The sequence below is a fragment of the Chamaea fasciata genome, unplaced genomic scaffold (assembly GCF_029207755.1).
Source record: "Chamaea fasciata isolate MVZ Bird 193981 ecotype frontalis unplaced genomic scaffold, bChaFas1.0.hap1 SCAF_16, whole genome shotgun sequence".
NCBI classification, from domain to species: Eukaryota; Metazoa; Chordata; class Aves; order Passeriformes; family Sylviidae; genus Chamaea; species Chamaea fasciata.
In genome coordinates, this window is record NW_027094101.1 from 15,358,398 (window position 1) to 15,382,692 (window position 24,295).

At 49.3% G+C, this 24,295-nt stretch overlaps 1 protein-coding gene across 1 annotated transcript in view; it reads left to right on the forward strand.

Annotated features, from left to right (window-relative positions):
- The window catches only part of RAB40C (RAB40C, member RAS oncogene family), a 36,568-nt gene extending 12,346 nt beyond the window's left edge, over positions 1-24,222 (forward strand). The window contains exons 2-6 of the mRNA XM_066198062.1: positions 5,872-5,932; positions 8,615-8,675; positions 18,739-18,816; positions 19,259-19,481; positions 21,268-24,222. Coding sequence (XP_066054159.1) covers positions 5,872-5,932; positions 8,615-8,675; positions 18,739-18,816; positions 19,259-19,481; positions 21,268-21,548 — 704 coding nt within the window. The 3' untranslated portion in view covers positions 21,549-24,222. The remainder of the gene's footprint in view (positions 1-5,871; positions 5,933-8,614; positions 8,676-18,738; positions 18,817-19,258; positions 19,482-21,267) is intronic.
- Positions 24,223-24,295: the final 73 nt, after the last annotated feature.

The following is a 24,295-nucleotide window of genomic DNA, read 5'->3' on the forward strand; positions in this document are numbered from 1 at the left end:
TGCAAACACACAGTACAGGATTTGCAGTCCATTGACCCACTCCAAAGTGTTCCTAGGTGCTTATCCACCTTGGTAGCAGTGAGAACATGCGTTTAAGCCCAGTTGCACAGTGGGTGATTGCAGCTTTGCGGCTTTGATCCTTCCCTGTGTAGTAAGGAAGGATTGTCACAACCCAGGTTACAAATTCCTGGCTGGATACTCTTGGTGTTGGCCTGTTTTATAGTCATGGCATGTCTCTGAATCTGTCAGCTCCTTGTTCTCAGAGCTCTGCATCTCTCTCTCCCAAGGCTCCTCTCTGGTGCCACACAGCACCACCAGCCCTTCACAGCTGGTCACTCAAGTTCACTGTGAAATCTCAGCAAGTTAAATGTTTGATGTGTATTCTCTATGTTTTCATTCCACCCCTGTTCTCTCCCCTCTTCCCAGCAGTCAGTGTGGCACTAACCTCTTTAGGGAGACCTTTCAAGAGCCTAAGACCTTCTGCACTCAGCAGAGCTGATGACCTGTGTGCAAACAGAGGAGGCTGCAGGTTTGGGGGAAAATCCAACATTTTCTGTTAGACATTTGTGGTGTGGTGGCTTCAGCTGCGCTAATGACAATCACGAATCAAAGTCCATCGTCAGGCTGGCTGGGTGAGGCACTGTGGTGACACGGTGAGTCTTTCTGGTGGATTCTGAGCCAGTCTTAAAACTTCCAAGTCGAGCAGAGCATTTCTGTAGGGCGGCAACAGACCGGGCACAGCTCACCTTCAGCCTTCGTCTGAGTGCTCAGATGCTGTCAAGAGTTGCAGAATGCAGCCACTCTGACTTAATTATGTCTGTAGATAAAGGAACAATCCACTGAATTGCAGCATTAGTCAGGTAACAAAAGTCCACCCAGTTTATCTTATTTCTTATTTATATGATGCACTGCGTAAAGGCTTGGCCTTGGTTCATCAGCACTGTACTCCTCCAATTTTGCCTGTTGACCTTTGCAAGCAGGTTGGTTATCTTCCTTTGAATTATACATAAATGAGACCAAATTTAATTTTTAAAAGGAGGAAAAAAGCTGAGGTTGCATTACATAGAACGTGTCTGTAAACTGGGGAAACTGAGTTTTAATGAAGTTAAAATAATGTGTACTGTTGGGGTTTTTTTTGTGAGCGGCCCAACAGCGAGGTGGATTCCAAACTCCCACAAGCAGAAACATTCATGTAAGAAATGAGGTGGCAAAAGCGTCTTTGGCCAGTCTGACTCATGCAAGCTGGAAATGACTGCAAGTGACAAGGAGTCTTTCAGAAGGAAAGCAAGCTTGTCTTAAAACTATATCGATGTTTCACTTGAGTACATTGATTTATTTTTACTACTTTTAAATTTTTTTTTCCTTTGGAAAGAGATATTTGAGCATCACCTGGAATGTCTTCTGTCCCAGACTTGTGAATAATTATGTTCTTCTTAGAGACACTGCAGATGGTGCTGACAGCTTTTGGGGAAGGTCTCAGGAAGACCTGCTGGTGGCTTGGTTAATGTGGGATGAGCCCTTCACCCCTGTCATGGGACAAGTCCTGGTTATACCTTTGTGATGTGTGTGTAGGCATTGTTAGCTGGGTCTTGGATCACTAGAGCATCCCTGGAGGAGGACACTTGATTTGGACCAATAACCTAAAATGTGGTGTTGGCTCTGGCATTACCCAGGGAGCTGGAATCACCCTCCCCACAGTGTGCAGTGGGGATCACCTTGGAAAGCTAAAGGAGGAAAGAGGCACATGCTGCTGATAGGTTTTGCTCAAACCTGCCTTTTTAAGGGGAGGTGCCCTTCTGGCCCCCACCCAGGTGTTAGGGCAGAGTCACCTGGTGAGTCTGCAACTGCAGACTTGTCTCCTTTCTCTGAAACAAAGACCCACACAAAACCCAGAGGCCACCGTGTTTCAATAGTAAATATTTATAGAGCTTTGTTCATCTGAGCTATTTAAAGCAGTTTTCCTGAGAGATCAACCTCTTTAAAGAGAGAGCCTGAAATGCACATCTCCCCTGTGTTTCTCCCTTTTCCAGTGTGACTTCCAGATCCATGTACCTGCTTGGCTGCTGCCTCCTCCTTCGTGTTTTTGCTGCTTATGCAGGTGCAGGGCAGAGGCTTGGCAGAGTGGACATACACCTGTGTTCAAGACATGAATTCCCAGGGGTAAAGGGAACAGCCTGATAAAAAGTGGTATGAAAAAGTTACCATTTCTCTTGGAGGGGTTTTCCTTTTCCTATTCACATCAAGTGTCATCTTCTGGATGGAAGCTATAAGTAAGCTCAGGTTGGGTGTGGAGTTTTCAGGTGGTACTGATGCGCAGCGTGTTGTGCTTGGCACGAGTAGTTTGGAAGAGATCAGAGTTTCCTATAACACATCCTGTGGATTCCCATGGGAAAATGACTTGCTTTCTTAGCTTTTCCTTATAGCAACTGGCAAAAGAAAGAAAGAAAGGTTTGGGATTCCCTGGAGCCTTGCCCAGGGGCATGAAACCCAGCTCCGTGAAGGAGAATCGGGTGTCCAACATCAGGCTTGGTACAACAGATCCCTCTGCACAGTGCCCGGTGCCAGATCGGCTCTCTGCTCCAGGAATGGGGCTGGGATGGCATCAGCCTAAGCAGGAGTCTAAAGCAGGGCTGGAAGAATAACACAGGAGTCGGTCTGAATGCTAAATCCGAGAGAACAGCCCAGACTTGTTCTCTGAGCCTCATTCGCTTTGTTGCATCATGCTAATATCGGTGCAGAAAGAGATCGCTTGATATAAAATAGGCTTTAAAGAAGAGTGTTTGCTTTCCCCCCCCAGCTCCGCTGCGCGGGGCCGGGCAGGGCCGGTTCTCTGGGCTGTGTGTGCTGCAGGAGCAGCCCAGTGGTGGGGTTGGCCCCTCCCTGTCAGGGGAGTGGGATCTGAGCCACTCCGGCGGAGCCGTGTCTGCTCCAAAATAAGCCGCGCTCGGCTGTAAGCAGAGGTGATGCTCAGGTCGGGGAAACCCTGTCACCTGCAGAAAGAAAGTTCTAAAAACTTCTCTTGTGTCTGAGCTGCCTGAAATGTAAAAGCAGAGGGACAGCCCTGGTTTGACCATGGCCGTACACTGCCACGCTGCCAGCAGCCTCAGTGCTGAGGTGGCATCTAGTGGCTGCTGTCACCCTCTCTCCCCAGATCCCTGGGACAAGAGGGGAGCCAAGGCTGAGCATGGGCCTGGGAAAGAGAGCTCGATGCTCAGCTTCCCTCTGAGCTGTAAATGTGGGAGTGCCTTGGGCTACAGCTTGGGATATGGCTGTGTGTTACTGGGACTGAAATATAAGGGGCCAGTACTGCTGTTTACCACCGTGCTGAGTCCCATGATTTTGAGGGCACCTCTAATTGATGCAGATTTTGTGGCACCAGTGAGCCATGGGAGAGCTCTACTTGTGAACTGCAGCCTACTCAGTGCTAACCAGCCAGAATAACAGACCAAAACCAGGGAGTGCCTTTGAGCTGTCCTTATGCACTGAGTATTTATGGAAAAGGGAAGCTTTTCTTTTGGAGAAATTTTCTCCAAAACATTGCAGTTGTGCAGGTTTTTGTCCTTCATTAATGAACTTGTAGGCAGAGCTTACTCCAAAACCTTTTGTAAATTCAGTCCTAGTCTCAATTGGGGTGTTTGCAAGTTAAAAAGTGCAGCACTTTCCTCAGCCTGTTACCAGATACCAGCTTGCTTTTAACTGGAGTGTGTCTGACCTCCATGGGCTCGTGTATGTAACGCCCAAAGACTGGTGTCCCTCTGGATTAAAGTATGTGGTGTAGTTTCAGATGAACAGAGATTATTTAAAACATTTCTCTGGTGACCAAGTCATGAGTTTTGAGGACAGGGAACCCATGTTCTTCTGGGGCTGTAGGCTGAGCAGTTAGTGGGCAAGGAGCATAATGAAGACATCTGTGTATTTGACATTTCCATTAACAAGTTTCCTTCTCTTCCGAGTTAAGCTGAACCTCTCTCACTTTTAAAAGCTATAATCAAGCAATTTGTTTCAGCTCAGTACTGGCATTTTTGGAAGTATGTGGCCTCCATGCCCTGGAAATTGTCCCTGTCCCCCCTCCATGGTGCTTTCATGCAACTGCTCCACCAGTGCACTGCTGGCACTGAGGGTGATAGGGACTCACTGCTGACAGAGAGCTCTTGTGTGTAAGGAGCAGGCAGAATCTGAGAATTTTGCATCTGAAACAGAGCAACGGGCTTAATTTGTCCCTTCCCTACCAGCCCATCAGATCCGGGTTCAGGAACTGGTAGGGGGAGATGTCTGGATGCTCCCTTCTGTTAGCAGAGCAGCCTTACTCCCACTACTCCTCACCACCCCTGGGGATGAGGGAGATTTATGTCTGCTTGAAAATAAATACAGATCATTCACTTGTCTCTGGAGGAAGATAAAATGTAAACTGCCTATTTTCTGTGATACAGCACTGGAAATAGTTAGAATTTAAGATAATTATCTTTATTGCTTTTTATAGCACCCTACGAAGGCTGGAATCTAATTTGTTTTTCACTAACAGGGAACTCCTGTGGATGACTCAGAAAAATCCATTTGCTTTATTGACAAACTTGTCTGGTTGTCAGGGCAGTGTTCTCCTTGCAGGAAAAGGGAAATGCAGGTCATAACACAACAGTGTGGGGTTTTAATGGAGATTCAAAGTTTGATATCTGTTGGCAGGAGGAAAAGCTAAAGTTGATGTAATTAGAGTGAAGTGACTCTGCTTTATTAAAAGGTTGTAAATTAGTTGATGCTTCAGTGGGTGTGCAGTAATGGTGCTCTGTGCTTTGTTTATGCAATTTCACAACACTTGAAGCTTATTAACAAGAGCTTGCCAAGAAGCTGCTTTTCCTGGGCACCTGGTGCCCCTTGGCTTTGGGGAGGAGGTGGGGGGTGCAGCTGTGCCTCTTGCCCTCTGCCTGGGGCTGCAGGGAATGCTGTGTTCGGTGTCCTTTGGGTCTGTTGCTTGCAAGGGGAGTTGGTTTTTTTTTTAAACTTCTCAGTCTGACTGTGAGACAGGCTCCCAGTTTTAACAAATTTCTTGCGTATCTGAAGGTAGTGGACACCCCTTGTGTGGGTGACTTGTGTGCCAGCACAGCTGGGTGTTGTGGTTTGGGGGTTTCTGCTGCTCCAGTGCTGCTGTGGCTCCATGGAAAGCAAAAGCAGATGTCTCTGTGCTGCTTCTCAGCCCTTCACAAGGGGGAGTGTGTCCTGCCTTACCTGGCCCTCTGTGATCCACACCCCAGAGCTGCTCAGAAGAGGCAGCAATCTTTGGGCAGCCTTCCTGTAACATCTCCCAAAATGTCCTGTGGCTGCAGGCAGTGGTGTTTGGGCGATGCTGGGACTGCATGCTGATGTAGCAGAGATGTACCTAAATTGTTTCTGTCTGTGGCTCACTCCCCAGAAGTCTGATTTATATTATATCCATATGGGATAATGCTACAAATCACTGAATCTCAGAGAATCGTGGAGTGACTTGGGTTAGAAGGAACCCTGAAGCTCACCTTGTTCCATCCCCTGGGCCATGGTCAGGCACACCTTCCTGGGTTGCTCCAAACCCCATCCAACCTCTCCTACAGCTCAAGTTCTAAGAGGTTCAAAACCACAATGAAGAAGTCAGAAGCAATGTAGAGGTTCATGGTGTTTTCAGGGAGAAGGGAGAGAGCTCCATGAGAGCAGTTTTTGTCATGGAGAAGAAGTCTGTTCCTGTCAGGTCTCTGTAGCTCTCCTCAAAGAGGCAGCAGAGCAAGGAGGAGAAAACATCCTTTCAGGAAACATGAAATGAGAGTTCCATGTGGGCAGAGCAAGGTTCTCGTGCGTCTCTGAAGATGTTCTCCGAGTTTGCTCAGCTTTTCATTGCTTTTCTTTCAGGAATTGACTACAAGACCACTACTATCTTGTTGGATGGCAGAAGGGTCAAGCTGGAACTCTGGTGAGTGTTTCTGAGCCTTTCTGATCCAAACCCTGGGGGCTCAGGCCAGGTGAGCAGGGACATGAGGCTGGGGGGATGCTGTACCAGGCTGTGCAGACAGAGTGTGGACCATCCCCGGCTGTGTGGTGAGACTTCCTGGCTGTTCTTACCAGAAAGTTACTCTGACAAGCAAGATTCCCTTCTGTCAGTCAAGTGGCACAAACACCATGCTGCTCTTTGCTGAAATAGTTTGAATTCAGTCATTGTCTGTCATAACTGAGGATTTTCACTGTTACTGTGCACTTGAGACCCTACCTGTAGTTCTGTTGTCCAGAGCTCCTGGCACAAGACAGACATGGATATGATAGAAGAGGTTCAGAGGAGGCCATGAAGATACTCCAAGGACTGGAGCCCCTCTGTTCTGGAACCACGCTGGGAGAGCTGGGGCTGTTCATCTGAAGAAGGGAAGGCTCCAGGGAGACCACAAAGCCCCTTCCAGGGCCTAAAGGGGCTCCAGGAGAGCTGGAGAGGGAGTGGGGACAAGGACCTGGAGTGACAGGACAAGAAGGAATGACTTCCCATGGCCAGAGGGCAGGGCTAGATGGGATATTGGAAAGGAATTGTTCCCTGGGAGGGTGGGGAGTCCCTGGCACAGGGTGCCCAGAGAAGCTGTGGCTGCCCCTGGATCCCTGGGAGTGTCCAAGGCCAGGTTGGATGTTGCTTGGAGCAGTCTGGTCTAGTGGAAGGTGTCCCTGCCCATGACAGGGGTTTGGAACTGGTTGGTGTTCCTTCCAGCCAAACTATAAAATCATTCTGTGTTCCCATACAGTTCTTGGTCAGTGAGGGACTAGTATTGTTTTGGAAGCAATACTGGATTTTCCTGAAATCCAAAGATGAGAAACAGAGACAAGAGAAGGAAAGTAGAAGAATAAAACAGGTGAAGCCCTTAGTCCCTCAGCAGCTGGATATTTCTCAATGCCTTGAGCAGAAAATTAAAAGGAGCTGTGAACAGACGTCACAGCATCAGGGTGGGATGAACCCCTGGAGAGCAGGATTGACTGGGGTGACCAGACACTGGGACAGAGATGGGAGAACACTCTGCATGGGAGGAGTAACCCCTGCTTTATCTGTCAGCACCGAGGGACAGCTGGAGTCCTTCTGGCTGAGCTTTGTCTGAGGTCTAACTTGCTGAGGAGCTGACACAGCAGTCTGCGTAGATGAAAGAGGAAGGGAAGTACAGGACAGGATAGGTAAGGACAGGTAGTCTCTCCCTACCCTGGTTTTCACACAGATCCGGTAGGGAATGACAGAGCTCCTAAAACATGGAGTTAAATATCCCCTTACAAATGCTTGGGTCAAGCAACAGGAATATTAGTAACATGTGTGAATTGTTAAATAGGAATGAACTCCATGTTCTCAGCCTCAGTGACTGACTCTAGCAGTGTGTAGTTTGGTGGTTTAATTACACCCCTGCTCTCTGAAGCTGAATGTCCTCATTTTTCTTACAAAAAAGAACAGAAGCAGCTAATTTATCTCTTCTAGCCTCCATGGTTTTATGTGCCACTTGGATTCTTGTCGCTCTTGTAAGATTCCTATTTTAACATTTCAGCCCCAAGTGTGTAGTAACTTAGTGCTTCCCTCTTGAAACCATCTTTTTATGCTGTAATTCTTGAGCTGAAAAACAGCAGAGGAACTGGAAGGCTGATCACACTGATTGATGATGCCTTAGTGTAATTTTTTACCATTACTTAGCCAGTATTTGATTGTTGAGGGAGAAGGACATGCAGGCACAGGCTGTTAGATTGATGTCTAGGATCCCACAAAGCTTTAGATCTGAAAAAAATTACCATCCTGCATGTGAAGTCAGTATCTTTTTTCCTAGAGCTTCAAATCTGGGGCTGAGGGATTCCTCAGCCTTCTTAGTGGTCATTAAAGCATCTTTTATCCTGGCCCTGGGAACAGATTTGAGAAAGACCATAATGTGTCTCTGATTAGCCTGACACATTTCAGTATATCCTGGTTAAATCACAGTGGTGTTCCAGAAGGGCACTGAGTGGTGCTGGTAATGTCAAATCGAATTGTGCCTTGTCCAGACTGGTGTGACTGAAAAGCCTCTTATTGCCACAGTGGTCTAGAAACACTGTACCCCACTCCCGTTCCTCAGCTTTCTGTAGGGTATATAGACCAGGTCTGTCAGGGATCTGGGTATAAAGAGAATTCCCTTAGTTTTTGGTTAAAATCTGTTCGAAAAATAAGCAAATCCTAGTGCAAGACAATTTTCATCCTGTGAGTCGTCACATTCAGGTTGGCTGTCCTCTGTGGCTGGGAGACCTCTGCAGACTCACACTGACTTTGAACTCCTGTGAACTGAAGGGAACTAGGCACATAATCCTTTGCCCAGGGGAGTAAAATGTCTTATACCCTCACACATCATCAGGTAGTGCTGCAGCTGAGTGGTTTGGGCTTGTACCTGTTCCATGGCAAGTATGATGACGGTGACAACCTGTACCCAAAGGTGGAGATGTACCTACTAGTTCTTCCCCAGAAGAACCCGCCATGCAGAGCACTTTGGGTGCCAAGCACATCCTAAAGATCTGACAAGATCAACACTGATTTTTGTTTTATTTTTTATGGCCAGTAGGAGATATGCTGTATGGGAGTCAATTCTCCACATCTCATAGCTGTAACTCTTCTGTGTTTTAGGGACACTTCAGGCCAAGGAAGATTTTGCACCATTTTCAGATCCTACTCCAGGGGAGCCCAGGTAAGTGCTGCTCTCAGGGCTTTGATGGGACACATTTGCTTTTCCTTTAGGCTGTGTAAGTCTTTCCTGCCATAGTAAAGAGCTCTAAAGAGGAATGCACTGATCACCAAAAGAATCTCTGTAGACGACAAGAGACACTGAATGTTGTCTTATAGCCTGGGATTCTGTTCTTATGAAGTAGTGGGAGAGAAGGGAGTGAATGGCAGACTTTGCTAAACTCCTACAGAGAAGTTCTGAGCAGACAATATTCTAATTTCTAGAGGAGGGCTGAAAGGTCTGGGTTAGAAAGGATGAGGCAATTCTCACTCTAGATCTGCCTTAGCTTTAATGTGGGACCTCCTACTTTCTGAGGTTTTTAAAATTTGTTTAAAGATGGCACTGGCTTTCCCAGTGGAGTTTTTCCAGTCTGTGTTGCTTTTGAGTCAGTTCCAAAAATAGGGGTGGCTCCTACTTGAGGCAGACTTGAAACTAGAGCAGCTCAATTGGAACGTAAAGTATGTGTGTTCCTCAAAACATGAGGCACAGTGTTACATTTTGATTTTCTCCTTTGGGCCCTGCTCCAGAATAGCATCAAGATCCTCAACAGCGCAAAAATCTTGTGGTCCTCTGGAAAATTGCTGTTTAATAGTGTTTTCTCACATTCTGCTGTTAGCCTTTTAGTAACACATCAGGGTCCTTCCAGGATAAAGTTTACCCAGGTTAAATGAGTTACTTTGCTTTCCTTACTGTTTTCAAGTTGGAAAACTTTTGAGAAAATTCCTCTTCTGTTAGACACTAGGAGTCAGAAGCCGTGTATCAGCCTCCTGAGCATGCCAGTATCCTGGGAGATTCCCAGCCTTTGGAAATGTTGTCCTTCTACTTAAACTCTTACCACTCTTGGCTTTTTGCTCCTTGTATCTGTAAACCTTTGCTTTGCTAACCAGCAGATCCATGTTGTTCTTTTCCTGTGACTTCCTGCAAATGCACTCTGCCACAGACATAGGTGCACCTCATCTCGGGTGTGCTGCTGAGATCTCCCTATGTCCTGTTTATTCATGTTAGTGCACATGTCTGGTGGTCTGGATGCTTTGAGGCAGCTCCTTTGAAGCAGAAGCCAATTTCCTGGTGCTTGCAGAAAAGTGCAAGGGAAGGAGAGTTGGAGTTCTGCAGTGGGAGAGTGCAGGATCTCCCATTCACATGCTCAGTCCCGTGTCTGAGTTTCTTTCAGCTTCTACATTTCATTTTCTTTTAGCCTTTGCTACATTTCAGAAAAATCTGAAACTCCAATCACATAATCAGTTTGCATTGGAAGGGAGCTTAAGGCTCATCTCATTCCAAGCCCCATCCCATGTGCAGGGACACCCTCCACTAGACCAGTGTGCTCCAAGCCCTATCCAGCCTGGCCTTGAACACTTCCAGGGATCAGGAATCCACTTCCTCCTCGTGGAACCTGTGGGCTTGAGGCCACATTGCTTCCCTCACCAATTAGAAGTGGACAGAACTGGTCAGTGTGGTTTTCAGGTGACCACAGAACTCAGCTTTGGTCAAGCTCTTTCTAGGACCTTGCTATGTCAGATGCTCAGATCAAACTGGGAATAGAAAGCAGGAGCTACTGTGTCCTGGAATGCCACCTGGGAGTTTTTAGCCCTGTGTGCAGCCCCGTGTGACCTGGGAGCCCCTCAGAACAGGTGCTGTGTCTTGGCAAGGCCGCACCCTCAGACCTGAGCCCACATGCCAGAACATGTACCTGCTGCTGCCACAGGGCAGACTGGGGCACAGGGCAACACTGAAATGAGCAGTGATGAGGATACTCGATTTGGATGGGGGGAGAGACACGTGCCTGTGTGGAACCTGCATGGAGCTGTGAGGCACTGGCACAGCCCCTCCATGGGATTTCTACAGCCTGTTCTCCCTGGACACTGCATTGAGTGCCACAAGGTGTCATGTACCTGGCTGCCCACAGGCTTGAAGGGGATTGATTTTCTCTTCCTTCCTCAAAGTGAACCTTCTTCAGCTGTATTTATCAGTATTGCTGGAGGAGCTTCACCTGAACATCAGCAAGGTTTGCCTAGTCCATCTCATTGCCTGCCCCTCCCAAGGAGTGAGTCTGAGAGACAGTGAGCCTCATAGACCTCTAATGGGAATGCTTTATATAATCACAGAATCACTAAGGTTGAAAAAGCCCTCTCAGATTGAGTCAAACCATTAACCCAGCACTGCCAAGGCCACAGCTAAACCGTGTCTCTCAGCACCACATTCTACGTGGATTTTTTTTAAACATCTCCAGGGAGAGTGACTCCACCAGTGCACTGGCCAGCCTGTGCCAATGCCTGACCACCCTTTAGAGAAGAAATTACCGCACAATGCAATCTAAACCTCCCCTAGCACAACTTGAGGTTGTTTCTTCTCACCCTGTCACTTGTTACCTGGGAGAAGAGACCAGTCCCCACCTGACTCTCACCTCCTTTCAGGAAGTTGTGGAGAGCAATTCACTGCTGGGTGCTGGGGAATGGAGCTCACTTGCACAGCAAGGTGTAGCTCACACCCTTGCCTCAAACCTGCCCTCTGCTCATGCAACAAGTGCCTTTTCTGAAGTGCTGTTGTGATGCCTTAATCCTAGTCTGCCTAAACAATCAATGCTAAAAAGCAGCCAACCAGCCCTAAGGAGCAAACCTGCATAGGAGGAGGAGAGGTAATTCCCAAGGGAAGTCTCTCCATGCATTCTGAAAGTGCCCAGGAGATGAGCACAGGGAAAGTGCCTCTTGAAAATGACTGGAGGCCTTGTACAGTCTTCTCCAGGTGGCTTGGAGTAAAACTCAGATTGTTTTCAGCAACAAGTGGTTGGCTCCCATATGATGTTCCAGTGTTATTCCTGTATTAACAGGAATACAGATATTGTGTCTCTTAAATAAATCACCACTACTTTCAATGGGAGAAGAAAGTATCTAAATTCTCCGAATGGTTAACTAAAGCAAGAGGACTGTTTGTTTTGAGTAACAGATGCCTGTGTGACAGCAAGGATGGACTTCCAATACCTCCAGTTATTTTCAGTATGCAGAAGCTGACTTCTTCTGGCATGGCCTTAGCATAAAAACAGCATAACCTGTGTGTTCTTGGCAGAGAAATACAGAACTGCTTCTGAGTTCTCTCATTTAGAATTATGGAATGGCTTGAGTTGGAAGGGACCTTAAAGCCCATCCCATTCCAGCCCCTGCCATGGGCAGGGACACCTTCCACCCTCCCAAACTGCTCCAAGCCCCATCCAGCCTGGCCTTGGACACTTCCAGGAATCAGGGGCAGCCACAGCTTCTCTGGGCACCCTGTGCCAGGGCCTGCCCACCTTCCCCGGGAACAATTCCTTCCCAATATCCCATCTAATTCTGTCCTCTGGCCGTGGGAAGCCATTCTCCCTTGCCCTGTCCCTAATCCCCAGTCCCTCTCCAGCTTTCCTGAAGGCCCTTTAGGCACTGGAAGGGGTTCTGAGCTCTCCCTGGATCTTCTCTAGGTGAACAGCCCCAGCTCTCCCAGCCAGGCTCCAGAGCAGAGGGGTCCAGCCCCTGGAGCATCTTCATGGCCTCCTCTGGACTGTTACAAGATGTCCACATCCCTCTCATGTTGGAGGCCCCAGAGCTGCGTGCACTACTCCAGGTGTGGTCTCCTGGATGTATTCAAGGCTGTGTGCTGTACTGGCTTCTTTAGCTGCAGCTGTTTGCTTTCCTTCCTACTGTCTTGGAATCATCAGACTTCAAGACTTCTGCTCTAGGAAGGCTGACGCAAATCCCCTTGGAGGCAAGTGAAACAGCTTATTTAAACCAAAAGCCAAAAGCTCAGGAAGAACAAATCCAGCAGAGAAGAGAGGTGCCAGCGTGGCAAAAGCTCTGTTTGAAGTTCAGTGTGATATTTGTACAAGAACAGATTGGTGTAAACTGGCCCTGAGCACCTCCACGCTGAGAATGAGTGGAAGGTTCTCACTGAGTAAAGGACTAAAGAGCACAAGGGGAGCTTGAAGAATGAGGTTCCGGAGAGGACTTGTACAGGTTGGCTGTGAGAGCAGGAGGCTGGCTCAGCAACCTGGCAGCCCTTACCCAGGTCTGAATAGCCAGTGTTCAAGAGAATACTTGGTATGAAAAGTGCCTCCAAGCCAGAGAAGCATGCCTGACTTTCCCACACACTCGTTATTGTTTCCCAAGTGTAGTGATAAGAATTGCATTTTCTGAAGTAGACCCTGCAGAGGTTGCAACATGGAAAAACAGTCTCCAGTCAGTAGAAAGGCTTTCTTGGGAGTTCTTTTTTCCCCCATGGCACAGCCTGGTGCAGTGCTCGGGCTGAACTTCTGGCTGGTCCCTCCCCAGGGAAAGGACTCGAGTACCTTGATGCCTTCCCCAGTTTCAGCTCCATACCAGTGGCCTTGGTCCCAAGCCATGTGACTTTCATGTTCAGCAGGAACTTCTTCCTCTTGAAATTACCTGCAGTAAAACATCCTTGCTGCTCCTGATGAGCTGGCTCTGAGCAGGATCCAGCCCCTTCTTCCAGCATGATTGCCTCAGGGTTTGCTGTGAGGATCACAGGTCTCTTGCCTTCCTCCCTGCCCTGCCTTAGCAGATCTGATCTCATCAGGGGCACATTGAGCCCTTGGGCTCCAGGTGGAGGCTTTATGGTGCTGATGTGCCTGACAACCCTCTCCTTTTCTCTTACTTCCCTAGGTGTTGAGTTTCCACTTCATCCCCTTGTCTGTTGGGGTCTGCTGGGCCAACAGGTCCTGAGCACATCACTTCAGGGTCTCCTTTTGGGGCAAAAGAAGAGCATTTGTGTCTGGGATAGCAGAGCACTGGCCTCCAGCTCTGATGGGGCAGGGGGAGTGTGCAGCCAGTCGTGGTGACTGCAGGGCCAGGGAGGAGGGAGAGATGGAAACCAAGCAGTGTTGCACCCTGCAGAGCCAACTGGCAGTCTGCAGCCTTCTGTGTTGCAGAAGGATTTTTATGTTACTTGTCACAGTGTGGGGTACAGTGAAAAGTATTTAGTGTGCTTAAAGGTGCTGCAGAAATCTTTTTTGCTCTTGGATTTGCGTTCCTTGTCTGCTTGGCTTCAAGGTCTCAGTCATTGCAGCAGAGCTGGCTCGCTGATCTCGGCTGTTGCGAACAGCTGTGACTGTTCTGGGTCTGTGAGCAAATGCAAACTATTCCAAGAGTGATCGCAGAGGGGAGAAAGAGTTGTGGTGGTACTTCCTGATCTAGCCAGGAAGAAGCAGTGATAGGATTGTTCCTAATGTCTTCATATGCCAGTGATTTAAACTGTTTCTGAAAACGTGGCTTGCCAAACTCTTCCCAGACAGTGTGATAAAATGCTCCCATCTTGCAGCAAAGCTGCAGCCATAAAGAAATGATGAATATTGTAGAGTTCTGCTTAGGCAGGTGGTTTGAAGAGCTGATGTTTGTCCTGTTCGGGGCTTCTTAGTATGCAGGAAGGTGGTGGAATTTTGGCAGCTCAGCAGACTCAGTGTAGATTCAGCCCTCCCTTATGGCTTTTCTGGTTGCTGCAAATACCTCACCTGCCTTGGGTCATTTGGATGGGATTGTCCAGCTGCTGGAGGAGCCTGCCCTGCATGCCAAAATACTTATGAAAAGCTCAGTAATAAATACTCCCCTGATGTGCTGTGCTGTTGGGAAGAGGTTTGGCAGCAGGATGTCACTGCCCATGAGCCAAGGTCCAAGGTGCCAGCTGGAAAGCCACGATCAAATAGAGCTGTGAGAGAGCAGGCAGAAGACAGTGTTCTGGTTCCTGTCAGCACTGGATCTTCTGTTTAAGGTTTATTTCATCCTATGGGACAGAAAATTCACTCTGAGGGGCTCTTCAGCCTTCTTCAGTAACAGCTTTTTTCCATCAGTGGAGAATATCAGCAAATGACACTTTCCTGGCCACTCTGTCACCTGCCTGCCTTGGGCTGTCCTTGGCAATTGTGCAAGTGTTCCTAGCAGCTTCTTGTGTGCTTGAAGCCCCTAAAGTATCTGGGAAGCCTGTATATACAAATCTGCTTTGTATTGACAGTGTGCAAGCTGATTTTCTCTTACCTTTAAAAGCTTTTTGCTTACAAATCTGGTCCAAACCTGCTGCAAGCAGGCAGAGATACTTCCCCACCACCACCTCAGTTATGTGGACAGCTCTTTGTGTAAGCTCCTGCTGGAAGCAAATGTTGGTTTTGGCAGAGTAAGTGTCCACATGTGCTGCTGGATACAATAACTGGTGGTCTGTCTGTGTTCCTTGTTCATTATGCAAGGCACTGGTGGAAATTTCTGTCACTGGTTGCTGAGGGTTGTGCCAATCCCAGTAGTGTGGACCAAAACCAGAGTGGGAATGAAGTCTGAAAATCCAACTGTGAAAGACCCCAGATGGATCTGGGGATGAGTCTGGTCATCTTCTTCCTACCCAGAAGCTGTAGGCAGACTGAGGAGGAAAAGAAGGAAGGCTGTTGGAGGGTTGTGAGGGGTCCAGGTCTCCTTGGTCTGAGAAGCTGAGCGTGGAGCTTTTCACTCCATACTGTGGGAACCTGGGGTACATAATGGTACAAAAGGGCTTTGTGAAACTAAAAATTGAAAGTTGTGAAGATAATAGGGTGTTGACAACCATCTAAGCATTTAGAGAACAAATTAGGCTGCGAATGGGAAGCTGTTCATTTGTTGAGTTGAGGAAATTAAAATTCTGTGCACATTATTCCAAAGGAGACTTTAAGAAAGCCTGACAGATCTTACTTGGAACTGTCTGCAGAGATGGAGCCAGCTCCCTCTCTGTGCATGGCTGAGTGCTGTTCTCTCTGGGGCAGAAATGGCAGTGACAGAGTGGATTTGGGATACGTGCTCTGGAAACGTGGTGTCTGCAGCATGCCAGTGCTACTTGGAAACAGTGTGAGGTTATCTGGCAGCACCAGAGCTGGCCAGGGGTTCAGCAGCCTTCTTCCTCCCCCTGCTGAGCTGCAGCACAGCTGGGCTCCATACCCAGCTGGGCCGGAGGGGGAATAGAGCAAGGCAGGGGCAACTTGGCCTCAGTGTCTTCGCACCTTTGTGAAGCTTTCCTGGACAAACTTCACTCTAAACGTGTGTGCTGGAGCCATGGTGTGGTTTGGAGGCTCAGCTGGCAGACAAAGTGTCATGTTTTGCATTTAAAAATCGTGGTCTTGACCTTCCACCCTGCTGAGGATGTAGGGGTGTGTTTTTGCCGAAGTTTTTTACCCTTATTCCTATTCAAAGAAGATCCAGGCAGAAGCTGCCAGCAGGCTTAAAAACTCTCTCCTTGTAAAGCATATTCCTGGCAGAAATAATCGTCACAAACTAGGTCTTGGGTCTGTTTTCTCTTGGCTGAAGGAACTTGTCAAATCCAGAAATGAAGCAAGTAGACTTTATTTATCTTGCTGGCCATTTGTGTTGGAAGGGGCTCATCAAACCCTTTGCTTCGTTATTTCCTGACTGTCATTAATTCTCACACGCAGCCTTGGAAGCTGGAAATCAAAACAAATAGAGGAAAAATTAAATGAAAGCTCAAAGTCTTTTTTTTTTTTTTTCAAAATGCAATTAAAATGTAATGTATCCTGCTAGTAGGTATTTCTAGATTGGGTCCTTGACAAGCAGTATCTTTGGGTTTATAGGATTTTTTAATTACGGAAAATCATTACTCCCTTCTTATGTTTTCCATCTAAATCTATGAGAAACTGATCCTTTTCTCCTCCAAAACAAAAATACCTCCATTTCTTTTGATTATGAAGTTTTTGGATTGTCCTAGAAATGAGACTCCAAAAAATTACTGACTCCAGGTAGGAGCTGCAGACTTTCATTGAAGGAAACTGCAGATGCTTCCCTCACCCCACAGATGCTTCTGCCATTATGTAAACTCACCTTCAGGTCCTACAGAACAGCCTCAAACCCAGCCTTTGAAGGGCTTGCTCTTTGTGTTGGGCTGTCAAACATGAAGACAACCCACCTGACTTGCCTTCTGTGCCCTCTGCCCTTGTATTTTTGTGCATTTGAACCTTTCTGTGCGGGTACAAATGCAGATGTGGAGATGTTGGAGGGCCAGCAAGAACAGGAAAAACAAACTTCACCTGGAGAGTGACTGCCTGGGATGGAATCAGTGGGCTCTGAGACTGGGGGTACAGCTCAAGAATCAGAATTGTTCTGCAAGGGAGAATCTGAATTGTTATAAAATTATAAAATTGGTCAGGCTTTGAGAGCTGCTTATTCCAGAAGAGCTGAGAGAAAGGCAGACAAGGTCGAGGCACACCCAGTGCATTCCAGGAAGGGCTTCTGTTCCATGAGGGGGGAGCAGTGCTAGTGCCAGCTCCAGATGTGACTTTATTATGAGGGTTCAGATGCCTTTGTGGCCCAGATGGCAGTTTATCATTCCTTTGTGCTCCACATTTCATGTTAGTGGTCTTTTTTTTTGTAAATTTGAGGTATATCATACACAAAGCTTCTGCACAGGCCCCTCTCAGTTCACCACAGGGGTTGGCAGCTGCAAGGATTGTAAAGCTGGGGTTCGGGAGGACTGGGTAGCTTGTGTTTCCTATCTGTGTAGCACATCTTGCATTTCAGAGGGTAAAGGAGCAATTCCACAGGTACATGAGGGTGCTCCATGGTCCCTGACTTGGACCAGGACAGATGCTGGGAGTGTCTCAGCTCTCTCCTTCCCTGTGCTCAATCCAGGCCTCTCTTAGGGAGGACTGGGCTGAAAGCTGAGACTTTCCTTTGCCAGTTTAAGATCTCTGCTTGTGCTGAGGCTTTGCAATAGGGGATGGCTGCTCCTGGAGCATAGTCCTGATTCAGGGAAGGCTGATTGTGCAGAACCTGGTGCTCAGTGATCTGGTTTGGTTTGCCCTTGGTCTTGCTGCTGCTGGGTTCCCTTTCGTCCAGCGCTGCCTTCCAGCTGGATTCCTCCTCTCTCGGCACTGGATCACCTCCTCCTCCCTAGTTCCCATTCCAGACATCTCGTACGGTGTTTCTGCCGAGTCAGCTTGGAGTGCCTGTTGTCACTTGGAATGTCCTTGATTGCAAAGAAGAGTGGCAAGAAGTCAGAAAAATAACGGGAGGGTTGCAGAAAGGCTCTGCTGAGGACAATTCCATAAATGCTGTCTGTGCCCAAGCGGTGCCGAGCGGCCTGCAGGGCCAGGCACAGCCTCCCTTCCTTGTGTCTGTCCTCAGGAATACTCAGATTCAAGAAAAGCTCACTTGCTGGGAGATGCTGTGGACCTGAGTGGTGGCCAACAGTCTGGCCATGCTCCTGGGTCCTGCCAGCGTGGCTTGGGGTGGGGTGGGGACTCCTCAGAGCTGCTCCGTGTCTTTCCTGCCTTGAGTCACGCCTGTGTTGCTGCCAGCACGATGTGCTGCACCTCAGGAGGTGACTGGGAGGGGAGTCATGGATGCAGGTGGTGTTCAGGGACAATGGGAGTGAACCTGAGGATGCTGTAGGTACTGAAGAAAGCCTAAAGAAAGCGTTCTCTGCCAGTGTGGCAGTGACAGTGGGAAGCACCTTCAGCAAAGTCTGGATGCATCCTAGTCCTGAGAGCTCAGTCTGGGAGATACTGTGGTGCTTATTGGCATTATTCATCTTCTTCCTTGTCAGCAAAGGGCTCACAGTGACACAGGTTTTGGAGAGGAGAGGTGTGCTAGAGAATTCCTTCCTGTCCTGCTGCCACCTCAACAGTGATTGCAGCTGTTCTGTGTAAGGGGATAGAAAAAAGGTGTGTTTCTGCCTCAGCGAGTTTGTAGCAGATTTGTGACAGGAGAAGGGTGTGTTTTGCTCCTCCAGATACAGCCACCAAGGCAGTTCCTCCTCCTGTGTAGAGACTACAGCTTTGGAAATTATTTGGGGGATACCAGAGCCCAAACAGGATTAAAACCTTTCTTAATGACCTGGGACTGCATTTGCACAACCCGGTTGTCTCAATTTTTGCCCTATCAGCACACAAATGGTGCAGCTGGAGCAATGTCCTGTGCCTTTGCTTCTTGGTTTCTGTATGTGGGGATCTTCCGGGGTATCCTGCCCCTTTTGTGTTGCCTACTGTGAAACTTCCTGATTGCTTCTGATTGTCTTCCACCAGGGAATTCTCTTGGTGTACGACATCACTAATCGCTGGTCCTTTGATGGGATAGACCGATGGATAAAGGAAATAGACGAGGTAAGTGAATGGAAGAGCATAGGCAGTGATCTATAGCAGAGACATGGGGAGGTATCACCCAAGGTGTTACCTGATATGGGGACAGGAATGGCTCTGCTGTGGAGGGGACCTGATGGCAGTGCTGTCATAAGTGAAGGGAAGCAATAAGTGTCTGATGGCAGTGCAGTCATAAGTGAAGCAAAACAATAAGTGTCTGCCCTCCACCTCTGTGTAAATCTGGAGTAGTAGGAAAGGGCTCAGGAATGGTCAAGAAAGACAGAAAGGTTCCTTCAGAAATGAATGGACTCGGAGGTTACAAATTAGTTGTCACCACCACAAAGAGGTGCTGCTGGGCAGTCCCTCGGCCACAGAGCAGCTTCTGCTTCTTTTCCCTTCACTGCTGTTGCAACTAAGCAGAATGCTGGGTGTAGCCATGATTTCCCCACTTCTTCCCGTGTTCCAGCACGCCCCAGGTGTCCCTCGAATCCTGGTGGGAAACAGGCTGCACCTGGCCTTCAAGCGGCAGGTGCCGACGGAGCAGGCGCGCGCCTACGCCGAGAAGAACTGCATGACCTTCTTCGAGGTGAGCCCCCTGTGCAACTTCAACGTCATCGAGTCCTTCACGGAGCTGTCCCGCATCGTCCTCATGCGGCACGGCATGGAGAAGATCTGGAGACCCAACCGAGGTCAGTGGGCAGGAGGGTGCTCCAGGGGGAATGTTTGGGCTCACATGGAGCCGTGGGGCTCTGACTGCCCAGGTGGGAGGTGTGGAACTGTGGGAGCTGCATCCACCTGATGTGGAGAAATGCCTCGGGCCAGACAAGCAGAAGCTGAGCCAGAAGCAGCCTGTGCTGGCATAGGGATGGGCGGCTCCAGAGGGCAGTTCAGCATGTCTGGGACCTGAAGTGCTCTGGGGCATCCTCCACCTTTCCACTTACTCTGGATAGGCTGAGGGCAATTAAGCTCCCAGCTTGAAAGTACTTCAATCAAACAGCTGTGTGGGATAAATCCAAGTGTAAGCACCCTACTCCTTGCCCTTGCCTGAGCCTGTCTTCCTCGTTTTGGAGGGAAGCAGAGTGTTCCCAAGGAGCTGAAAGGGACTAAATCCCTGCTGTCAGCCTGCAGCAGTGGGCTGGGTTATTCCATGGATCCAGGCATGTGTGCCACAGGGAGGGAAACCACAAACAGATTCCATGTTACGTCTCAGCCTGTTGAGTTTGAAGCAGAATCATCTCAGTTCCCACATTATTCCTGGCTGGAGGTAGCATTGTATCCCACTGCAGTCTGAGCAGCAGCAGATCTGTGTTCCTGGGGTTACCTGCTCTCATATGGACTTTCAGCTCCTGCTCACCAGGGTGAGAAAATCCTGTTTGCCAGCCCCAGTCACCAAATTTTCTGCCTGGGCTCCTGTCCCCAACCTGGCTGCTGTGCCATGGTCTGCAGGTCACAGAAGGATGGTGGGCAGAGACTGGGCTGAATGCACAGACCTTTCCTGAGTCTTTTCCAGAGGATTTGTAACTACAGGCTACCTGCTCGAGAATGAAAAGAGCAAAAGGAAACAGCCACAAATTGTGCCACAGGAGGCTTAGATTAGACACATGGAGAAATTGCCTCACAAAAAGGGTGGTCAGGCACTTAAACAGGCTGCCCAGGGCAGCGGTGGGGTTACCATCCCTGGAAGTGTTCAGAAAGATGCACATGTGGCACTTGGGGACATAGTTTCGTGGAGGCATTGGCAGTGCTGGGGGAATGGTTGGACTCGATAGTCTTTGAAGGCCTTTCTAACCTAAGTGATTCTATGATTCCATGAGCGAGGAGCTCCCTAGCCGGGAATGGGGACTTGCCTGCTCGGGAGTGGCAGTGTGGCTTTGGCAGCAGGGTAAGGAGTGCCCTCGTGTGGCCCCTGGCTGGGAATTCCCCGGCAGGGAGAGGGCTTCCCAAGACAGGCTCACATGGTGCACCGCTGAGCTGGGAGGATGCTGGGAAGCTGGAAAGGGCAGAGTGGTGTTCTGGCTTGTTGTGTTCTCTGCGGCCTGGGGGTTCTGCAGAGAGCTGCCCCCTGAGCAGGTCCCAGGTGACACTGTCCTGTTTCAGGACTTGCTGACCCTGTTGCCTCTTTCCCAGGCACACCCTGGTTGCCAGAGGATGGGCTCAGAAGCCAGGTGTCTGTCAGGAATGTGAACCAGGCCCTGCCAGCCCCAAGTGCTGAGCAGAGCGGGGATGGCAGTGCCTAGCCCTGTGTTCACACCAAAGCTGGCATCTGGTGAAGCACAAACCTCCAACAGCAGAGGTCACCTTGATTTCCCAAGCTTCTGTCCTAAATATCCTGCTCCCTACTCCTGGCTCCTGTGCAATCAATACTGACGTATTTCCCTGAGGAGCAGGAGCTGTGCAGCATAAGGAATACTTGTGGGGGAATGGCAGCCCAGGAGATCTCCTGGCCCTTGACTGTGTGCTTCTTTGTCCCCGCAGTGTTCAGCTTACAGGACCTGTGCTGCCGAGCCATCGTGTCCTGCACCCCAGTGCACCTCATTGACAAGCTCCCCTTGCCCGTCACCATCAAGAGCCACCTGAAATCCTTCTCCATGGCCAACGGGATGAACGCAGTGATGATGCACGGCCGCTCCTATTCCCTGGCCAGCAGCGGGGGCGGGAGCAGCAGCAAAGGGAACAGCTTGAAGAGATCCAAATCCATCCGGCCGCCCCAGAGCCCCCCACAGAACTGCTCACGCAACAACTGCAAGATCTCTTAGCACGATGGGCACCCTGAGCTTCTGTCGGATCCACACCCACCCACCGATGTACAGCTGTTTGCACACCGAACCCTTCTCCACTGGATCCTTTCGGATGGGCCACGGTTGCTTTTCCAATGGCACGCACAAGCGTTAGGAATGTGCTCACGTTTTGGCTTGGCATAGGAAGAAGCATGGTGCCGGCTGGATCCCACAGCGCTGGCGGGGAGAGGATCTGCCAAGTGACCCTCCAAGAATGCTTTGGGCTTTGCCTCTTGGCCTGGGGTGGAAAATTCAGCAGCTGCCGGGTTGGGGAGGGGGGAAGGGGAAAAAAAGCTCATCCAGTCTCAATGGAGCAATGGATTTAATGGAAGATTGAGAGGCTTAAGGGAGTAGGCAAGGAGAGTCTGTGCTGCAACTTTAACTCTTGGCCTCCTGAACAGATTGCTGGTGCAATAGTGATCATTGGATGTAGACAAAAAGAAACAGGGACGGGGGACTAATGACAGTTTTCACTGGGATGTTAACCTGCTGTTGCCAAAAAAAACAGAAAGCAAGGCAAGAGTTGGCCAATTGGAAAGGGGAAGGCAACGCTCCGTTCGCTGCCTTCACTTATTTATGTAAATATTATACATATATATAAATACCACTTGTTTTTTAAGGGTTTTTTTAAAAAGCAGTCAGGGAAAATTTTATGCAGCCATGTAAATACAAGCACTGGATTGACTTTCCCAGTGTCAGCAAAGCGGACAAGTGGAGGATTTTCCAATGAAAACACATAAATGCTTTAAGAGACTTTTCCCTCACCTCTGGGCTCGTGCTGGCGTTTTTAAATACTACATGTGCAGAAGGAAAGGACGATTGGTGTGGAACGTGCCCCAAGCTGCTCTATTGCTGTCGTTCCCTAGAACTTGCGAGTGCCGAAGGCAGGGTGGGGTGGCAGTGCATGGAGAAGCAGAGCAGCAAGGCCAGGGTCCTGGGGGGTTGGACTGTTTTGGCAGGCAGGAGGAAGAGGCAGCTCTGGGGTCAGACTGATGCCCTTGCTCTCTTTGTGCTTTCTTGTCGGGGATTTGGGAGCAGGAGGAGGAAGCATTGTGCCTAAAGCAGAGGAAAAATGCTGAATTTTGTCCCTTATTGCTGCAAAGCCTCAGCCGTTGCTTCTAGTGCCCTCCATCCATGACAGCACGCCATGCGATAGCCCCTGGATACTGGCTGCTTCCAGCTTTGTTTTCCCATAGATGTTGCCTGAGCTCACGCTGCTGTGGCTCCTCCTGGATGAAAGTGGGAAAAGGCAGAAGCAGCTTTTCCCACTGGAGCATGAAGGAGCAGGGACTGGGAAGGTGGAAGATTGGGGTGGGGAAACAGCAGTCTCCAGGTCCCGCAGCGGCAAAATCAATTGCCTCTTGGGGCAGTCCCAGAAGATTGGGAGAGCAAAGTGGGATGGCTCCTGGATCTTGGAGGGGCAAGAGCTTGGGATGGATCTTCTGTCAAGCAAGTGCACCTGCCTCTCTGGCTTTGTTCCACAGCTGACCTGTGCTGGAAATTCACCTGGAAACTGAGAAATAGCACCCAGCCCGTATCCCAAAAGCTATGGGAGCCTGACAGTGGGGCTGGGCTATGGTAGCAGGTTCTCATAGGTGACCAGGGTGTGTAGATTGTGAGTAGCATGGTAGCAAGTGAAGTGTACAGTGCTGCCATCTCGTCCTGGGATCAGCTTGCTCTGCTCCCCCTTTCCAGGCAGCCTGGGGCACTGCATGGGCAGAATGAAGCCGCTGCAGCTCCTGCGTGGCCGATGGACCCGCTGTGTCCAGGCAGCAGGGACGGGAGGGACACATCCCCCTGTGGGGACATCGCTTCCCTTGCTCCCAGGCCAACCTGGGAGGTGCTGGAGGCTTCCCCCTCCCCTCCCTGCAGAGCACAGCACGGGCAGGTCTCTTGGCTCGGCTCTCTCGTGCTTTATCACCCAGCTCAAGTGAGCGAGGACAGAATTAAACCCCAGGCAGGTGGAGGGGGAGAGGAATCCTTTGAAGGGGTGCTTTGGCTCAAGAGCAAAGCCGCAGCCGGGCCGTCCTGGTGGCACGAAGGCCGAGGGATTTGGAGAACCTGTCTGGGATGGCTGGCACCTGTTTCCCATCACTTAACACGCAGCAGAAGACAATCGCTGGCTCAGCAGCACAGGGATATACAGCCAACAGGTGACCGGCACCGCCAACGGTGGCTCCTCCCGGGAATCACCCCGGGCACCACGGCCCCGGCGCCGGTGTGTGGGACTAAGAGGGATAAAGGGATCCTTCCTGAAATCACCAAGCTGCTGCATGTCTCAAAACTCGCTGTACCTCTGCTTTGGTTTGGCTGTGCCACGTGTGCCACCTCCCCATGCTGTTTCCCTGTGGTTGGTTTAGGTTTTGTCAACCTGTGAAGTCTCATGGATCCTGTCTGGAGTGGGGATGGAAGATTTCCCTGGAGTGATTGCCCAGCAACAAACTTCTTTTTTATTTTTTAATTTAAAAGGAAAAGATTCTTGTATCTGATGTCAACACTAGTCTGTAGCTGCTCTCCAACACTTGTACCATTCCTGAGTTGGGTTTTTTGGACTATCCTTTTATTTTTTTATTCCTTTGTACAGTCAGTGTTGTTTAACTGATTCAACATGGTTTTGTTTTGTATAAATTAAAGTCTTTTTGTTTGTTTTGAACTACCAACTGAAAAGAGGAGAGGTTGTATCCATTTTTGTGGGGGCTGAGAAGAGGTTGAAGGGGAAAAAGGTG